Genomic DNA, 18,967 nt, shown 5'->3' on the forward strand with positions numbered 1-18,967 from the left:
TAAGAAATGTCAACATACTTTTGCCGAATTCACAGTGAGATCTCTGCATGTGAAGTGCTATTTACATGCTGCCTATATAGGCTAAAGTGTTCCAAATATGTCACTTATGAGGTTCCATGATGGTTAGAAGCTGGTTTATGTTTATTAGTACTGTCCTAGTTGATGGAACAACATTGCCAAGTTCTTCACCAGCAAAAATGCTGATCAACAAGCATGGTCTTTTTTAAATTGTCCTCATGTTGAGGACCAGCATCCAAAACACAACATATGCTGGTGAACAGCAATGCTGGTCTTTTCAACAGGGTAGTCAGTAGGCGGCGAGCCAGTCAACTAGATTTTTGGAGCAGAGCTTTTGTGTTTGGGGGGGGGGGAAGAGAGAGAGCGAGAGATAGAGAGAAAGGGAGAGCAAGAGAGCTATGCTGACACAGGCGGCTGAATCCCTCCAAGTTCAACCCTACTAGAACATGAGATTTGCAGCACAGAATAGAAAGCAGATTTGTTCCAGTGGAGTTGTGGAGGGAAGGAGATGGGTTTGTGATCTGGAAATGTATATGCGCTCCTCATCTGAAGCAGGGGCCAAGCTGGAACATGCTGGCCAAGACTGATGTGTATCAGAGGGAAGCTGGCAGGCAGAGAACAGCTGCAGGGGACACTGCTCCAACTGCATACCTGCAATCTGATTCTACACAGCCTCTCTTGCTCTTTATTTCTTTCTCGCTCTTGTAGTCTCAATCTGTATTCGGTGAGAAAGGTCATTTGCATTTATACTCTTTTTATGTATGCCAACTGTTATTCCCAGCCATTTTTACCAAAGACTTTTATGTAATATTGGGGGATAAAAAATCCACACCGCAAAAAAAAAACAAAAAAAAACAATTGGTAAGAAAGTGTTTTCCCTTTGAATTTAGTTAATTTTTTCATACCCTACTGGCCAATAGTTTTTCTTGTTTAAAGCAAAAACCTTTAGTCATTAAATTGTGTTAGATTTCTCTGAAAACAAGTCTTAATATCAAGTAAACCTGTCTTGGTTTTAGCATGTTTAAATATTTTTCTGGAAAACAATATAAAAATACTGAGGAAGAAAATCATTTTATGTAGTGCACTGCAGTTGTATATAATAACAACTGTAATCTTTAACCTATGCATCAAACTATAAAAACTGAAAGTCATTGCATGGTATCATTCTCATTTCACCTGGTTATTATTATGATAATGATAATGATGGACCAGGAGGCAAAGTACCAAACCAGCATGCTGGTCGTTATCTGTGGTTGCCTAGGCAGTGCTCCTCATCCAAAATTCAGAGAAGCATCAGACATGGATCCATTTTTACTCCCTCTTCATACACCACACGCTATAAACTCAAAACGGCTTGTGATATGCAAGCCAAAAGAGTTCATATTTTCTCTCCCGAGTTCAACAGGGAAAAGGAACTGGGTTATGATTGCATGGCTTTGTGTTCAAAATACGCCCACTTCAGGCTCTCATGCAAGCCAGCTCTCGAGATCTTATTATTGCATCTCACTGACTATAAAAACATCATCCAATACCATTAGACCGAGGCAAAGACTAAGTCTGTCAGTGAAACCATGCCTCAAATTGGTATTCTTTACTCACAAAATGGTTGCTTGTGGTTTCAAGCTGTGTGTGGTTGGGTAGACATGCTAGCCAAAGCATTCACAGTTCCAGAACAAATGACTGAATTCATCAGAGAGCCAACAAGAAAATTGTATGTTAAAGTCTAAAAAAGGTAAACATAATTTTTACAGTAAAAATCTTCTCAGGGTGTCAGTCATACTTTAAAGTTTTCCCCAAGCCCAGATTTGACATAGTAGACCTGTTTAACATTACATGAATGATTAGCTGTCAAAATAGTCATTATGTACCATTAGTCAAATTTTCCAGTGTTAAAATACTTAGTCCTAATATGCAGAGACAACTACAGTGTAAGTAAGCCATTAGTACGTTTGTTTCCCAGAAAAGTATAAAAACTAGGGCTCTCTGGCGCTGTCAAAACATTGCTCTGTTTGTTTGAGAATCCCAATCAGCCCGACACAACAACTCCGGCTCAACCATTGGATGAGTTTGGGGTGGGACTATCTGTTTTACTGACAAATAGGATGCTGGGGGAGTGTTATTGTTTTTGCAGTTCCATCTGGTGACACTAGGGGTGCATAAATTAAACACTTCACCTTTTAGAAATAACGTATGAAGCACAGGCTGTTTAAAGAATGTTTCATAAAAGGCTTTTGAAATTATTGAAATGTTTGCTTCACCATTGACATAATGAGTGATGGTCAGGTGCTCACTGTGTGAGTATCCACTAGAGATATCCAAGTATCCAATAGAAATACTGTGCTGATGACGAAAATGGAGTGTTGAGCACTGTGCTTGAAACATACCAGCACATCAAAAACCAAAAGTATACTTTGGCCTTAAGAACTAAGGCCTCACAGATCGAATGGAGTTGTTCGATGACTAGTCATCCATCTCTAGCTGAGATTGCGAGCGAGAAAGATGGTGAGCTAGTAAACAAGTGAATAAGTGAACTAGCTCTTCACACATAAGCAGGCCTGTGGGACAACATGCTTTGCGGCCAGAGAGGTGCACTGTAGCCCTAAGTTAATGTGTGAGCAGACCATATGAGCAGAGTGGGAGCTAACCTTGCCTTGTTTCCCATTATCATATTAGCTGGTATTAGTGCGGGAGCTCTTGTCTGCCGCTCTGCCCCATGCCTGCGTTAGTGCGCCATGCAAATGAAGATGTAAAGAGGAATCAGTTCATCAATCACACTCACAAGGGGATAGTTTGTGCAGGAAGAGGATTAGCCACATAGTCCCTGGACCCCACACAGGTCTCCCTCCTGTCACGCAGTGTCTTTAATTATACATCTTAAAGCACTCGCCAATAGCACTTACTGCATAGTGTGGCCGCACTTGCCGTTTGTCACATGGCAAATATCTCTGTGCTCCTCTGAATGTCATGCAGCTCTGTGTGTCGACAGAGCAAGACAAACTCCTTTAGTAATCCTCCTCCAGTAACATCTCCATCTGTGCCACCTTAATAAGCTAAATCATCACCTGAAGGGACATGAGATGTTATGACAGTGGCAGCTCTTAAAACACCCTGATTAGGTCTTTTGAGAGGCAAACAATGCCCTTTACATGTATCGGACAGCGATTAAGGATGGGAATCATAAGGAATTTAAAGGACTAGTTCACTCAAAATGAAGTCACTTTTGGGTAAACTATCCCTTTGATGGAAAATACCAGATTCATTACAAGTTAAAGGGTTAGTTCACACAAAAATGAAAATTCTCTCATCATTTACTCACCCTCATGCCATCCCAGATGTGTATGATTTTTAGAAGAATATCTCAGCTCTGTTGGTCCATACAATGCAAATGAATGGGTGCCAATTGATGATAAAAAATGACTTAAATATTGATCGGTTTCTCACCCACAGCTATCATATCATGTCTGAACACATGGATTTACCAACTGGAGTCATTTGGATTACTTTTATGCTCCCTTTATGTTGATTTTGGAGCTTCAGAATTTTGGCACCCATTCACTTTCATTGTATGGACTTACAGAGCTGAGATATTTCTCTAAAAATCTTCATTTGTGTTCTGCAGGAGATAGAAAGTCATACACATCTGGGATGCCAGGAGGGTGAGTAAATCATGAGAGAGTTTTACATTTTCTGTGAACTATCCCTTTAAGCTCAATCGACAGCATTTGTGGCATAATGTTGATAATAAAAAAAAAATAATAATAATAATTTTGAATCATCACACCTTTTCTTTAAAAAAAGCAAAAATCAAGGTTACAGTGAGGCACTTACAATGGAAGTGAATGGCCAATTTTTGGAAGGTTTAAAGGCAGAAATGTGAAGCTTATAATTTTATAAAAACCCTGAAATGAATTCTTCTGTTACAGCTTTGAGCTGTGTGTATTATTTGAGCTGTAAACTTTTTTAAATGCCGTTCTTACTGTCATTTTATGGTTTTAAGGTTTACAGCATTACGTCATCATGGCAATGAAGTAATAAAATTCGAAATAACTTTACACAGCAAAGTTTAGTAAGTGATTTTATCACACTAAAAGCATGTTATCAAACTCATTGTTTAAGTCTTGTGGCTATACTTTTGAAACAGTGATTATTTTAACATTTACGGATTGGCCCCATTTACCTTCATTGTACTGTAAATGCCTCACTGTTACCTCCAATTTTGCATTTTTTAAAGGAAAGAGGGACAAGTCAAAAAAAAATTTTTGTGGTTAACATAATGACAGAAATGCTGTCGATTAAGCTTACCTTGTATTGAACCCAGAATATTCCTTACAGGCCAGTCGACTAGTCATTCACGCACAAATTGATTTAGAAATAATGTCGTTTTGCACATCCTCTTACCTTATAACCTCGGAAACTTTCTGCTAGTGGAGTGAATCAGTTGCACAATTTTATGTTCGCTGGGCCCCGCTTCCTTTGGAGTTTGCATTTTTAAAAGGTAGCCCCCCCTGCTGGGAAATGGGTTACTTTCAAAATAGTTCACACCCATGCTCTACAAAACCTCCTGCATTATTAATGTGTTTACTCTGAGACAGCGAGTTCGATTTGATGTCTGGCTTCCGAGTGATCACGCAATCACCAAATGGTGAAACTGCCCCAGAAGTGTTGGGTAATGCTCACTGGGTGCAAACAACAAACTGTTATATATGAAAGCTGGGTGTGAAGCACAGAGGAGAACGGAGCACTTGTTTGGGGGTGACTGGGAGGCCTGGTGGCTGAGATAATGAAAGAATGAGGGGGTCCTCGGGTCCTACCCCGCACTGTGGGCATATGTCACTGCAGGCCTTTCGGGGAATGGTTTGTCCTCTAAGCTGAGAGCACGTCCAGCTGAATGGAAGCCAGCTGACTGTCTGGAGAACAGGGCCAGCACGCTGGTCCTTAAACACCCGAATGCATACTCACACACACATTCACACACTCAAGGAGCGCCTGTGGAGAGAATCCGGCATCGAGCAAAAGGAGAAAACAAAGGTGAAGGTCGATTGAATGTCCAATATATAGGAAAGAAAGGGTGGACCCAGCAGGGGCCCAAGAAGACCTTGCCTCAGCCTTTTTCTCTTTTTATCAGAGATAGTGTTGGCTCTGGATTTTGCTGTGCAAGTCAATGTGCATTTGAAAGAGCAAGGGCAGTAGATCTTGATCCTGTTTTCCTCTCAGCCTCGCCCGACTCAAAGCCACAAGAGTGATGCACTCAGTGATGGATGACGAAGATTAGCAGAGAGTAATGTATCCTAGAATGAACCAACACTAAAAAGAACTTATAGACATTCTTAACCTTTAAAGCACCAGATATATAATTAACCTTTTCATGAGTAGGGCTAAATTCCTCTGCAGTGCCCCCTGGAGTGAATTATTTTTGCACATGACACTGCACAGCCGGTAGAGGGGAGCAGAGTGTAGACAAGTATTTTTTATTATTATTTTATTTTATTTTAATTTTTGATTTCTTGTCATAAAAAATACTGTAAATAATATAGTAAACGTGAACGTGGGTTATGTCTGCTGTACTGTTTTTTGTTTTATATATTTCATTTTTATAGCTGTAAAAATTGGCACAGTAAAGGCTTCTTTCTGGCAACTCGACCATGCAGCTCATTTTTGTTCAAGTATCGTCGTATTGTGCTCCTTGAAACAACCACACCATCTTTTTCCAGAGCAGCCTGTATTTCTCTTGAGGTTACCTGTGGGTTTTTCTTTGTATCCCGAACAATTCTTCTGGCAGTTGTGGCTGAAATCTTTCTTGGTCTACCTGACCTTGGCTTGGTATCAAGAGATCCCCGAATTTTCCACTTCTTAATAAGTGATTGAACAGTACTGACTGACATTTTCAAGGCTTTGGATATCTTTTTATATCCTTTTCCATCTTTATAAAGTTCCATTACCTTGTTACGCAGGTCTTTTGACAGTTGTTTTCTGCTCCCCATGGCTCAGTATCTAGCCTGCTCAGTGCATCCACGTGAGAGCTAACAAATTCATTGACTATTTATACACAGACACTAATTGCAATTTAAAAAGCCACAGATGTGGGAAATTAACCTTTAATTGCCATTTAAACCTGTGTGTGTCACCTTGTGTGTCTGTAACAAGGCCAAACATTCAAGGGTATGTAAACTTTTGATCAGGGCCATTTGGGTGATTTCTGTTATCATTATGATTTAAAAAGGAGCCAAACAACTATGTGATAATAAATGGCTTCATATGATCACTATCCTTTAATCAAAATCAATGCCAACATTTCACAATTTCTGCCAGGGTATGCAAACTTCTGAGCACAACTGTGTACAGTACAAGCTGTGAACTGTTATCGTGGTACTTTGGTGACAATTTGGCTGTATATTACATAAAATAAACATATTATATGCTTGAAAAGACTCTTTGAACAGCTTTTTGTTTGACGAATGACAACCACTATTAATGTAAACAAACATGGCAGCATGCATCGGAGGAAGATCGCGTATGATGTATTGACTGTGCTTATAAGAGCTGTAAACTTTTTATCGTGGTACTTTGGTGATGAGCTGGATGTATGTATATAAAATAAACTTATTCTGTGGTTTAAAAGACTGTATGAGTAACTGTTTGAGCAAATATAAATGACAGACGCTTGACCAGCGCAGCCTGTGTCGCCGCGAAAGCCAACACAGAATCCGGCAGCTTGTAATGTAACTGGCTGTTGCAGAAACACATGTGTGACGCTACTCTGCGGGGCCCAGATATTAACCGTCACAAATGTGTGGCAGTACGTATGAGAGGGTTAAAGAAATATTATGACAAAAAATGAGTGTGTCAGATACAGTGGGGCCAAAAGTCTGAGACCACATTGGAAATCTGGGATTCAGCGTGTAATATAAACCTGAAAAATAAAAAAAATTTAGGATTTTGAAACAATTATGAAGTAAAATGAATGAAAAATATATATGATTTTGTACTATTCCTAGGTCACTAATCAAGCAAATGTTTGACATTGACCATGTTAACTGCTATGTACATAAGGTGTTTCCATTGAAGCGCACAAGATGCTCTATGGAACCTTTTCAAATCATGCTGAGATAACTTGGATCATCAGCTTTTGCACAAACTTGTGGAGTCCAGCTCAAACGTATGATGTTATTAAAACAAAACGGGGACAAACCAAATACTTAGAAATTCTGATAATCATGTTAATTTTCAATTTAACATTTCACTCAAAATGTGATGCTGATACTATCATTTGTATTGAAAATTATGTACTAAAACTTGAGCCTGAATGTTCACAGAAAGTGAGCAGTCTCTGCTTTCACATCACTTTACAATCTATATCACAACTCTAAATTAAATTGCCTCTTCATGCATATAGTCAGAATCCCTATCACTTCAGAGGGGTCACCATTAGTTTTGAACACAGTGAGAGAGAGAGAGAGAGAGAGAGAGAGAGAGAGAGAGAGAGAGAGAGAGTGAGAGAAATTTTGGAGCATAGCATTCACTCGCATTAGCTCCCTCCTCCATCTCCACCCCTCCCTTCCCTCCCACTCACATACTCACACACACACTCTCGCTACACACAGTGATGAACACACGCCTTCATCCATAATTGATGCTTGCTTTAGGCAGATGCTACAGGGACTGGGACTAAGGCAGCTGCTTAGTTTATGGAGGAAAAAGGGAGCAAGATGGTGGAACAGGTATTTTTTCCCCTGTTATTCTGCTTACCAAGCACGTTACTGCATTCCTTTTTCTCCTGCCTGTCTTCTTTTAGTGCTGTGGCTGCACAGTAGAGTGGGTAGGTTGTGTGTGACAGTATTCGAGTGTGTGTAAGTGTATGTTTGTGTGAGAGAGCTTGCTCTTTGAAGAAAGAGGGAGCCCCCTTCAGCAACTCTTTTTCAGGCTGCCTTATCAGCAGCTGTTTTGCTTTCAATCTCTCTTTTCACACATTGTGCTCTCTCTCTTCTCTCTCCAGTCCATTTGCCGGCTACATTTCAGGTTGGTGGCTAAACTTAAATTTGGCAGCTGAGCCGGAATACGGTCATCCACCCTGCTTTAACCTGCAAGACTAAGAAAGAGAGAGTTGATGCGCTGCTATTCAAATGGTTTATTTGACTGCATGATACTCAAACGCTTCCATACAGAACATTCCAACATGTTTTGTACTGGTTTAACAATATTGTGCTCCACCTGGCTTTCTTGTTTTAAAAGCATTAGCATGTGGTTGAACTCGTAACTGTAAGCTTAGTCTTTTAACGCATGTGTCCTGCATGCCCCCGTGTGCAAAATATAGCACAACTTTTACTCGCCCACGAAGTGAGGAAGGAGCAGCTTTGTTTTTGTGTGTGAAATTATACTTTCAAAGTGTCGTAAAAAGCAAACAATGCCATTTGTATAGCCGTGTCTGTTTTGTAAGCATTCGCCTGGAAGCCAAGCACAGTCAAGTGATGAATTCAGCGCGCTGCCACGTAAAACATATTTCAGTCCACCAAATGTGGTTCTCATTAGGGTGGAGGCCAAAGTGTTTAGCTAAGCCTGACTGTCTGCCATCTTCTTTTTTCTCCCAGTGTTTGCCAACAGTTATTTTACAAGGGCCTCCAAAATCTTGCAATGACTCCAGGACTATAATGACTGCAAAAATAGAGCTCCCGGCAGACTTCCACCATCAGGGGCTTCCCAAACCGCACGCCCCTCCGCCACTAACTTTCCTTCCCCCCCTTCCTTTAGTGTCTTTGACACTTGCGCATAAAGAGTTTAGCACTCCTGATCAAATGATAGACTAATTATGGCATGGTGTGCCTGCTCTTGAATATCAATGTGCTACGCGAAGTGCTGATGGTGTTAATGGGAAACAGCGTGATGTGTGTAACATCTGCTTAAGGAACAGCAGGTATTTTTTACACAGCCCCATTTACAGAGTAGCAAGTTGTCGCTTTCCTCCTGGCTCTCCACTCTCATTTGACTTAATGACAGATTGAGCCATGAATGTGTTACTATGGGTTTGTCTGCATGCTTTGAATGTAGGGGTTGTTTCTGTGTAGTGTGGCATTGTGGTGAGAGGGGTGATTAGGGTGGGAGAGTGTATGTAGTTGTGAAGGTAAAAGAGAATAGCCTGTGCAGTTGGCCTGTGTCACAGTGTGTTCTCGTGAGGTCAGAAAGCCTTTATCTAACTTTGGTTTTTGGCATAGGATGGAGAGTGAGGTGTGTATGACTGTGTAACAAAGTGTTTCCCCTGTATGGAAGGAAAGTTACAAATGAGATCTCTTTAATATCTCATCAAAGCCAGCACTAGGATGTGATCTTAGGTGGAGCACTTGTATGTAACATAGATTGTTTTCCCGTTAGTCCTGGGGAAGAAGGAGTGTCCCTTGATCATTTCGTTGTCAGTCAGGCCAGGGGCATCAGAAGTTTCTGGGGGGTTTGAAGCAAATCTAGGGGGACAATGCCCTCTAGCACCCCCCCCACACACACACACACTTAGACCCAGACATTTATCTCAGTCAGCAATAAGATTAAAAAGAGAGTAAATGAACACCCTTGCTTAAAGCTGAAGTTTAAAATTTCTGCCCTACTAGCATCACTAAATGGAATTGCACAAAAAAGACACACAAAACTCACAAAAACTCCCCCATCTTCTAATTTTCCAAGATAACAAAGTCTGCAATCAAAAGTCAGTGATTTTGATATCAGCTCAAACCTTTCTCATCAAAAACCTTCAAGACCAAATAATCTGAACTATGCTGTCCATTGAAAAAAAAAAAATATGTTAATAACTTTTTTATTATACTTTTACTGAATCTCAATTGTCAAACCTCTGAGCAATGAAATTTATAATACATCATCAAGGCCACGTCCACACTTTTCCAAACAAAGTGTTCTTGTTGGAAAATACATTGATTTTGCTCCCTTTTCCGCCTCCTAACCACAATGGAACTGCTTTCGAAGACTTTTAAAAATGCTGTCCATATCTGCATATTTTGGAGAACAATGAGATATATAAGAAACTTAAAACAGTGTTTTCAACTGAAAACTGATTAGTGCGGACATGGCCTAATTTGCACAGAATTCTAACAAGGTGTAACAACCACGATGCTTTAAATGGACAGTCTTTACATCAAATCCTGTAAGCCTACAGCGATTCAGGTTTTGACTGTTTAGCTCAAAGTTTTTTGTTTTTTTTGTTGTAAACTTCTCCATTATCTAAGCTGCTTTTCATCACGTAACCCAAGCTTGTTATGTGTGTTTGCATTCTGCTAATCTGTCATTGTTTATTGATAGCAAGTGCTAATTTATCCGGCTTTTCGGTCTCTCGGGCACGGCATGCAAATTGGCGGTTTAGCGTTGATTTGGTGTGCGCCCTCGTTGTGGTGTAGGCAGGGTGGAGACACTTCTCCGTGCATAAGTGGATAATCTAGGTGCTGTGAGGTGGATGAATTAATTCTGATCAAATAAGAAAGCTCTTCCTGAGATAAAGGTCTAATGTGTGTTGTGTACGGAATGTATTTGTCCGTGGGTGTGCTTGTTCATTTGTTGTCGGTCCAGTGCATGCTAACACTGTCATTAAATTGGCCCAGCTGTCTTAGTGAACTTGAGTTTCAAGCTAAGTGTTCACTTCACTAATGGCCTAACAGAGGGCATGAATGATGCGGGCTGTACCATCTTGTGCGTGTGGAGCTCCACTTCCTTTAGGACAGTGCTTCTAAACTGTTGCGTTGCAACCCAAAAATGGGTCACAGGCCTGTTCTGATTGGGTTGTGGGCAGCAGTATTAAAACAATGCTAAATGCATATAATAAAACTTAGCTCATGATATAATCGAGCATAGTTAGAATAGCAACACAAATAGTCTTGTCAGCTTTAAAAGGGGATGAGAAAGCATTTCCTTTATCTTCTGATATATTCAATAAAGACTGTGCGCCCAATCAAACACTAGAGTATCTTGGCGCAAATTCATTTGTCACTTGGTAGAAGCTAGGCAAATTAGAAAGATGCAAACATTGACAAGGTGACATGCCTTCATCCTTGAAAACCATGAACATATCTATGCAAGGTAAAAGGAAAATGTGACCCAGACAACATTAATTACAGATTCTCTTATAGCAAGTATAGGCTTGGTTACTGCCAGCCAAAATGTGTTTTATGCTGGGAATTATTCGATGACTACTGTACGATCAAATTTTGGCACTGTGTTGGGTCGCCACATGTACAAAGTAAAATCTGGATCCTGAAGCAAAACCAGTTGAGAACCATGGCACTAACATGTTGTTATTTTTCAGGGTAATCAGGACGCCCCAGCACCCCCAGAAACAATGGCCCAGCCTTACCCATCGGCCCAGTTTGCACCCCCTCAGAATGGCATTCCTGCTGAGTACACGCCGTCCCACCCCCATCAGGCTCCAGACTACCCGGGCCAGGCCCCCGTGGCTGAGCACACGCTGAACATGTACCCCCCTGCGCAGACGCACAGTGAGCCCAGCGGGCCAGACACCAGCATACAGGCAGTCTCTGGCACAGCCACAGTAAGCACTGCTCTCTGTTGTTCTGTTCTGAAAAAGTGAGCTGCCTAAAGAGACAGCATTTTAAAGGGATAATTTACCTAATCATCTAATAAATCACCTAAAAAATTCTGACATCCTTTACTCAGCCTTATTTTGTATCAACCATGGAACTAGGGCTGGGCGATAAGGCTAAGGATAATAAAATCTAAAAAAAAATCTAACTCATGGATGATTCACGATTAGATATTTCAACTTATAAATGTACTCAAGTAAAGAGTAACTCCAACTTGATTCAAGTAACAAGTTCTTTATTAGAATGCAAGGCAACCTGGTTAGTGAAATCAATGTACTTTTCATTATAGGAAACATAGGTGTGCAAGAAAAATGCACAAAAAAGTGCACCACACAGGAAGTTGTCAACACAGTGTAAATGTAAAATAAATTAAAATCTAATAATTTCAGAAATAACAGAATGTGAATGGCAAAATATTTCTCAGCCAATTTAGGTATTCATTTTTTATCTAAACCAAGACAATCTTGAAAGTTATTATTGAGAAATGATAAAGCTGATCTAGAAAGTACTCATTGTATATCAAATAATTTGTGTGTACTGTGTAATCATAAACCACTGCTGATAGAGCACGCTGAGCAGATTACCAATATGAAATTATTTATCATTACAATTCAGCTCAAGCTTCCCAAATGTTGGCTATAAATGCAGTACACTTGAAACATGGTAAAAGTGGCAGCTGATGTTTGACTCTCCCATATATAGTCTCTCCATATAATTTGATATGAAGCACCCGTGACTGTCATGTAACTAACAGTTTTTATGGGTAAAAAGAAAAGAAAGGAGACTGTTCATCATCATCGTAGAATGTGATTAAGCCAGTGTTTACAGTCATGATGGACGAAGCTGAGTTATAGTCACACTGTACAATTGTACTGGAAATATTATAGGTGTCTTTTATATCAGTCTCCGTGTTGTTAACCTGTTACGTTCATCTGGAGCACACACACGTGCAGCTGATCAGATTTGGAGCGGGATTAAAAAAATAATAATCGTCCTTATTCAGCCTTTGATGGATTGACAACTCATCTAACTAAAGCATTTGCTAATATTTTCCTTGATTCCTCGATTAAATTTTATTTATTTTTTAAAATCATGTCAAAACGTAAATTTAAATTAATCATAAAAAATGAAAAATCGCCCAGCCCAATGTTGAACACATAATGAGATGTTTTTGCCACTTTGATTGCATTCACTTTGATTGCATAATTTTTCCATACAATGAAAGTGAATCATGACTGAGGCTAAAATTCTGCCTAACATCTTGTCTTGTGTTCCACCGAAGAAAGAAAGTCATACAGGTTTGTAACAACATGAGGGTAAGTAAATGATGACAGAATTTTCATTTTGGATCCAAAAAATATTGCGCCATTAGCTCAGCAACATGCTTACTTGAAACTCAGTTGAAATCAATTCTGAGTCTGGTCTCCAAATCGAAATCAGTCACTTACGATGTTCCATGACAGTTAGGCAGTAGATGGCGAGCAGCTCACTAGGTTTTAAAACAGAGCTTATTTTTCTCTCTTTATCTTTCTCTCTTACTCTTCTTGATAGCATTGCTCGTCACGGTTCAGGATTTTTGAAATGTGCTGTGGATTGAGGTGCCCCCTGTGATCTGCCCTCAAAGGACATCAGTGCCATAGCCCGCCTTAATATTTAATATGTTTTAGGGCATGAATAATTGACCATCTTTGTGTTATTTCACCATCTTAGAGTACAAAGTGCTCTTGCTGATTTTAGGCTGGTGAGGTTGGTTGGTCTGTTGTGGTTTCTAAAATAATTTCAAGAGGATATCTTAACGATGAGATTCAGCATAGTTCTGCATAGTATCAAGAAGTCGCTGTAGAATCTCGTTTATTAAAGGAATAGTTCACCACTCCATTGAGGGATAAACTCCCTTAATGCCCTATAATTAGACAATTTGTTGAACAGACAGAAATGTTAATATTGTGGCTGTGATTTTATTTTGAGGGAAAATGTAAGCTTTCTTGCAGACAGTGGGCAGATTTTCATTGCCTATACAAATTTATTTTTTAGTGCCAGAGCAAAAGAAGGGAGCAAAGCCACATCTGGAAAAGCCCAACACCCCCCCCCCCCTCCTCCTTCTCCCTCTGTCTCTCTCTCTGTCTCTCCCTCTATCACTTTCTAAAACTAGTGTTATGGAGAAAAAGCAAAACTTTACAGACGTCCAAAGCTATGGCCTCATCTGGCTGGAGCTGTTTTTAGAACAAAGTAATTTCACACAAGTGATCCTTTATCTGCAAACAAGAGAGTCCTAAACTCTGATTCCAACTTTGTGCAGATCTTCTCTTTGGGAGGAATCCAATAATAATGAAGTGCGCTCGCTGACAGCATTATTTATTTGCACTCGCCGTCTCTGTTGTTTTAGCATCTTGATTCAGCAAAGGAATTATACAAATCAGGTAACAGCGAAAAATCTGTGCTGAACGCCACTTGCAAAGTGTAATTCCCAATTTGCGGATTGGTTCAGTGCACTAGGATGCCTTAGACTATCACCATCATACATACTTCGGTGGGATTGTACAGCATCAATTCACCACTGTGATCAAGGCACCTGAATTGACTCTTTAAAATCACAAAGGTGCACTCAAATTCACTGTACATCTGGATATATGCACAGTTATAATGCTCTTCTCTATTATTTTATGAAATACTGCTGCCTTGATCAATAGAAAATGTACATTATACATTTTGCCTGTTTTTTTTATGAGTAGTAATAACACAATGTTAATTATGATTTTTGAGAATAAAATGCATCTATAATAAGACTGATTTACACAGAAAGGTGATGTGTTTCCACTAAAAAGAATGACAATGACTACATTTAAGCATGCATAGCACTTTACTATACCCTCACAGATAGTGCCTGGTTAAAATGGATTGTGGGCGGTTAGTGAATAAGACGCGGGTTTATTTATTTATTTATTTATTTATTTACTTTTGAAATTCATTCCTTTGTATGCTTTGTGTGGATGAAAAACAATCAGCCTTTAGAAGCACATTTTCAACAGCAATAGAAGATTCTCTTCACTGTTCGGTTATAGTGCCAAGAATTACCACCTTATTCTCAGTGGCCAGCGTCTGTGTGAGAGCTCATCTCTTCTCTGAAACTGTTTGACTAATCTGTGTAGATGTCAGCTCAGTGTGTCGGCTTGCTGCTCTGACTACTGTCTCGCTTCATTGGCCCTCTTCCCCCAAGTGCTCCTAAGAGACATAGCTCTGACATACCCATCCTCACCCGGGGAGTGCGAGAGATGCCTTTCCTTAAGGGAGGGCTAATGCCTGCATATGTGGAATGGGCCGTCTCGATAGCATACCCTCAAGAGGGCAGATGTCACACCGAATGGCCAAGGAGGTCTATAATACCTGGAGAAAGCTATCTGTTAGCATTCCCTTACATGTCAGTGGTAGTTGCTTGTCTGGTGCAAGACCCCCAATAAAGTACATGATTTGAAATCTTTGCTCATGGGAACCACAGATGAGCCAATTGCCTGATCTGTATATGCCATGTGACTAATTACTCTAGAGCAGCAGGAAAATTACATCATGACTACAAAATATTGGCTGATGGCACCACAACAATGTGCAAAGTCCCAAGACTTTCACTAGTGACTATCCTGAGTTCTGACATCTAAGGCAGCAAACAGGGGAAAATAAAAGTCAACCTGATTCCATGAGATGTCATAATTATAGTATGAGATTGCGAAATTGTATGAAATTGTGAAAAATTGGCTCGTATAAAAAAAGTGTGACTTTTACTCCCACAGAGACAAAGTTGCTTTGGAAGCCTGGACTTGAACTCATGACTCCAGGGGTGGTAGTCAGCATCTTTGCTTGCTGAGCTACCCAGGCCCCAAGAAACAGCATATTCTGTTAGAATACTTGAAAAAAAAATTTTGTAAATATTTTTTAAATTAAATTGATGTCAATGGAGAAAGTGCAGTTACGATACCTACCAGCAGGGGCAAAATGGGCCATGCTAACAAGCCAAACCCTGATGGAACAGCCCCCTCTCACCCCCTCTGATGCAGCTTTAGAGGTCTGCAGATAAAAGTAGACTCATGGATGATAGTTGAGGTTGACTCAGGCAGCTACTGTGTTTCATCCTTGTAATGTTGCTATGCTGAAAATAGTGCATCTTAAAAACAGCATCATCGTTGATGTACGTTATCAGATTGCTGAGCTGTCATAGCGACTGCTTTTCACCTCCATGGTTCACTAAGTGCAGGAAAGCCTCTCTCCTGTACCTCTAAGCTTTTGTGCAGTTGTGCGATTCATTTGTGTGTGTACAGTGTCTTAACAAATGAGCACTGTTCCTCCTCAGCAAACGTGTTTATCCTCCACAAATACTTGATTTTTGTTTTTCTGCTCATGTAAAGTCAACAATGCAGCGAAATATGTGTCTGTTTTAATGAACGACTGTTAATGAATCTTTTGATACCAAAAAAGATTAACTGGAAGCCTTTTTTTTTTTTTTTTTGCATTTGTTATTGTTTTTTCTCCATGTTTGAGTCCTCTGCCAGTGAGAAGAATACGGCACAGATGGCACACTATGTAAACTGTCAGCCGTATGCATGCTATACGCACACACACACACACACACACACACACACACACACACACAGTATGTATATTTACCTGGCATGGAGCCCAGAATTGTTTGAGAAAGGAATGAAAAATATTCCTCTCCTTTTAGCTAGGTTAAGTATGTAGCTTGGTTTGCGATCTTGGCATTATTCCGGTGTTTTTTTATTTGCAATATCAAATGTTCTGAGAGTATATTTAGTAGGCAAGTGCATCTTTCTCTGTTCTCAAACATATAATTAAACAAAACATCCCCTATGGATGCAGTTATTCCACATACCCCCGTACTGAAAAATTCCTCGGAAAGGAAAATATTTTACTGGCACTTTACACTTCAAGTCCTTGCAGTGATTTGTGAGGTTATCTTTTTCTGTCCACTTCTGCCATTTGTGTGTCCGTGTGGGCTCTTACACTCTTGCGTCTGTGCCTGTGTGTGTTTGTGTGTGTATGTGTGTTTGTGTTCAGAGCACACACCGGCAGCCCTGTCACTGTTTGCCGTTTAGCACTCAGTGTGAGATCAATGAATGGTAAACACTCACAACTCTGCGAGTCCCCAGTCAGTAACTGAGTAGGTCTCCCAGGCTGATCTGCTGTCCTCCCTCACAGCCTTGTCCTTATCTCTCCATATTTCCCTCACCTTTCCTCCCTACAGGAAGTCTCTCGCTCCCTTTTCTTTCCATCCCTTTCACTCCCTTTTTAAGAAATGGCAGCCAAGAACTTGTTTTTTTGGAGGCTGCCTTGGAATCTTTCACAGTTTGTCATGATTAGAAGCAGGGTTACCAGGGTCACGCTATCAAAATTTAAGTAGTCGATACCAATAACAGTCAATATAGTTTCAGAATTCTCAAAGAAAGAAAGAAATGCTGTTGAAGTCACTCCTTTAAAAAGATATATATATATATATATATATATATATATATATATATATATATATATATCAGTGGCGATTTCTCAGGGCCAGCAAAGCCTTCTCTGCTGGTGTAACATGCCTAATAAATAAATATTTTTTCATCCTTTTGTTCTCATTGACCTTTTTGCCAAATAATCAAATGATGTATTTTCTATCACTTTCCACTCCTAATTCATCTACAAACGAATAGCAAAATACAAAATGTTTATCCAATCAGAATTTATTTCTCAATGCTTACAAGCAAAGTGTGACAACTGTTTCACAAATCGCATGACATGCTGAAGCAGCACGTGAGTCTGAGCTCCACCCCGTCAAGCCTTCAGAATTTCCACAGAATCCCCCAACAGTGTATGTGAATAGGCATCTAAAGTCAGATTAATCAGCCAATTAGATTGATTTATTTGTTCTTGGTGGGTGTGATCTTTAGGATATGTCCCAGTCCAGGCCTTGAAGTGATGTACGTAATTTAAAAGCGAAGAGCACGAGATCTTGCTGACGAGTCGGCTGTCATCACTGCTGTTATTCCTGTTGAGAAAGAGATCATTATTGATTTAAAAACCTGATGTTCTGCATGATCATGCAATGGATTAATTAAACAGGAAATGAGGGCTGATTTTCTCTTCAAGCAAATTGGTAAGTGCTTTTTGCATTGTTATAGCAACATCAGGAGTTTTCTAAGTGTAAATTAGGCTGCTTGAGCATTCAATGTAGGATCAGGTTTTGAAAAGTAACCGTGTACCCTGACAAAACAAAATTTATTGCAAGCAATATTTAAATCGCAAATATTATTAGATAGCTTTTTCTTGGTATTAGACCTCCTTGGTTCTGACTTTCGTGCTTGGACGTGTTTTTAAAATGTCAGTTGGTATTATTAGTTGACTGCTATGTAATGTATGACGGTGTCTTATTCATTGTGAAACTGTATTTTCTTAATGGCTTGAATCGCACTGAAGGCCTAGACTTAAAATGCATGGGCCGCCACTGATATATACAGGTGCATCTCAATAAATTAGAATGTCGTGGAAAAGTTCATTTATTTCAGTAATTCAATTCAAATTGTGAAATTCGTGTATTAAATAAATTCAATGCACACAGACTGAAGTAGTTTAAGCCTTTGGTTCTTTTAATTGTGATGATTTTGGTTCACATTTTACAAAAACCCACCAATTCACTATCTCAAAAAATTAGAATATGGTGACATGCCAATCAGCTAATCAACTCAAAACACCTGCAAAGGTTTCCTGAGCCTTCAAAATGGTCTCTCAGTTTGGTTCACTAGGCTACACAATCATGGGGAAGACTGCTGATCTGACAGTTGTCCAGAAGACAATCATTGACACCCTTCACAAGGAGGGTAAGCCACAAACATTCATTGCCAAAGAAGCTGGCTGTTCACAGAGTGCTGTATCCAAGCATGTTAACAGAAAGTTGAGTGGAAGGAAAAAGTGTGGAAGAAAAAGATGCACAACCAACCGAGAGAACCACAGCCTTATGAGGATTGTCAAGCAAAATCGATTCAAGAATTTGGGTGAACTTCACAAGGAATGGACTGAGGCTGGGGTCAAGGCATCAAGAGCCACCACACACAGACGTGTCAAGGAATTTGGCTACCGTTGTTGTATTCCTCTTGTTAAGCCACTCCTGAACCACAGACAACGTCAGAGGTGTCTTACCTGGACTAAGGAGAAGAAGAACTGGACTGTTGCCCAGTGGTCCAAAGTCCTCTTTTCAGATGAGAGCAAGTTTTGTATTTTGTTTGGAAACCAAGGTCCTAGAGTCTGGAGGAAGGGTGGAGAAGCTCATAGCCTAAGTTGCTTGAAGTCCAGTGTTAAGTTTCCACAGTCTGTGA

At 39.9% G+C, this 18,967-nt stretch overlaps 2 protein-coding genes across 15 annotated transcripts in view; one reads left to right on the forward strand and one right to left on the reverse strand.

Moving 5' to 3' along the window:
• Window positions 1-18,967, forward strand: part of rbfox1 (RNA binding fox-1 homolog 1) — a 426,210-nt gene that overhangs the window by 334,341 nt on the left and 72,902 nt on the right. For 12 of the 14 annotated variants that reach the window (XM_051713882.1, XM_051713878.1, XM_051713887.1 and 9 more), the window contains one exon: window positions 11,312-11,554. In XM_051713882.1, the coding sequence (XP_051569842.1) occupies window positions 11,312-11,554 (243 nt within the window). Of the gene's footprint in view, window positions 1-7,599; window positions 7,737-7,919; window positions 8,035-11,311; window positions 11,555-18,967 lie in introns of those variants that run through there. The other 2 variants (XM_051713880.1, XM_051713885.1) reach the window with 2 other exon arrangements.
• Window positions 1-18,967, reverse strand: part of LOC127450113 (N-alpha-acetyltransferase 60) — a 436,968-nt gene that overhangs the window by 168,007 nt on the left and 249,994 nt on the right. The gene's annotated exons all lie outside the window — the stretch shown is intronic.

This window comes from Myxocyprinus asiaticus, chromosome 13 (genome assembly GCF_019703515.2).
Source record: "Myxocyprinus asiaticus isolate MX2 ecotype Aquarium Trade chromosome 13, UBuf_Myxa_2, whole genome shotgun sequence".
NCBI lineage: Eukaryota > Metazoa > Chordata > Actinopteri > Cypriniformes > Catostomidae > Myxocyprinus > Myxocyprinus asiaticus.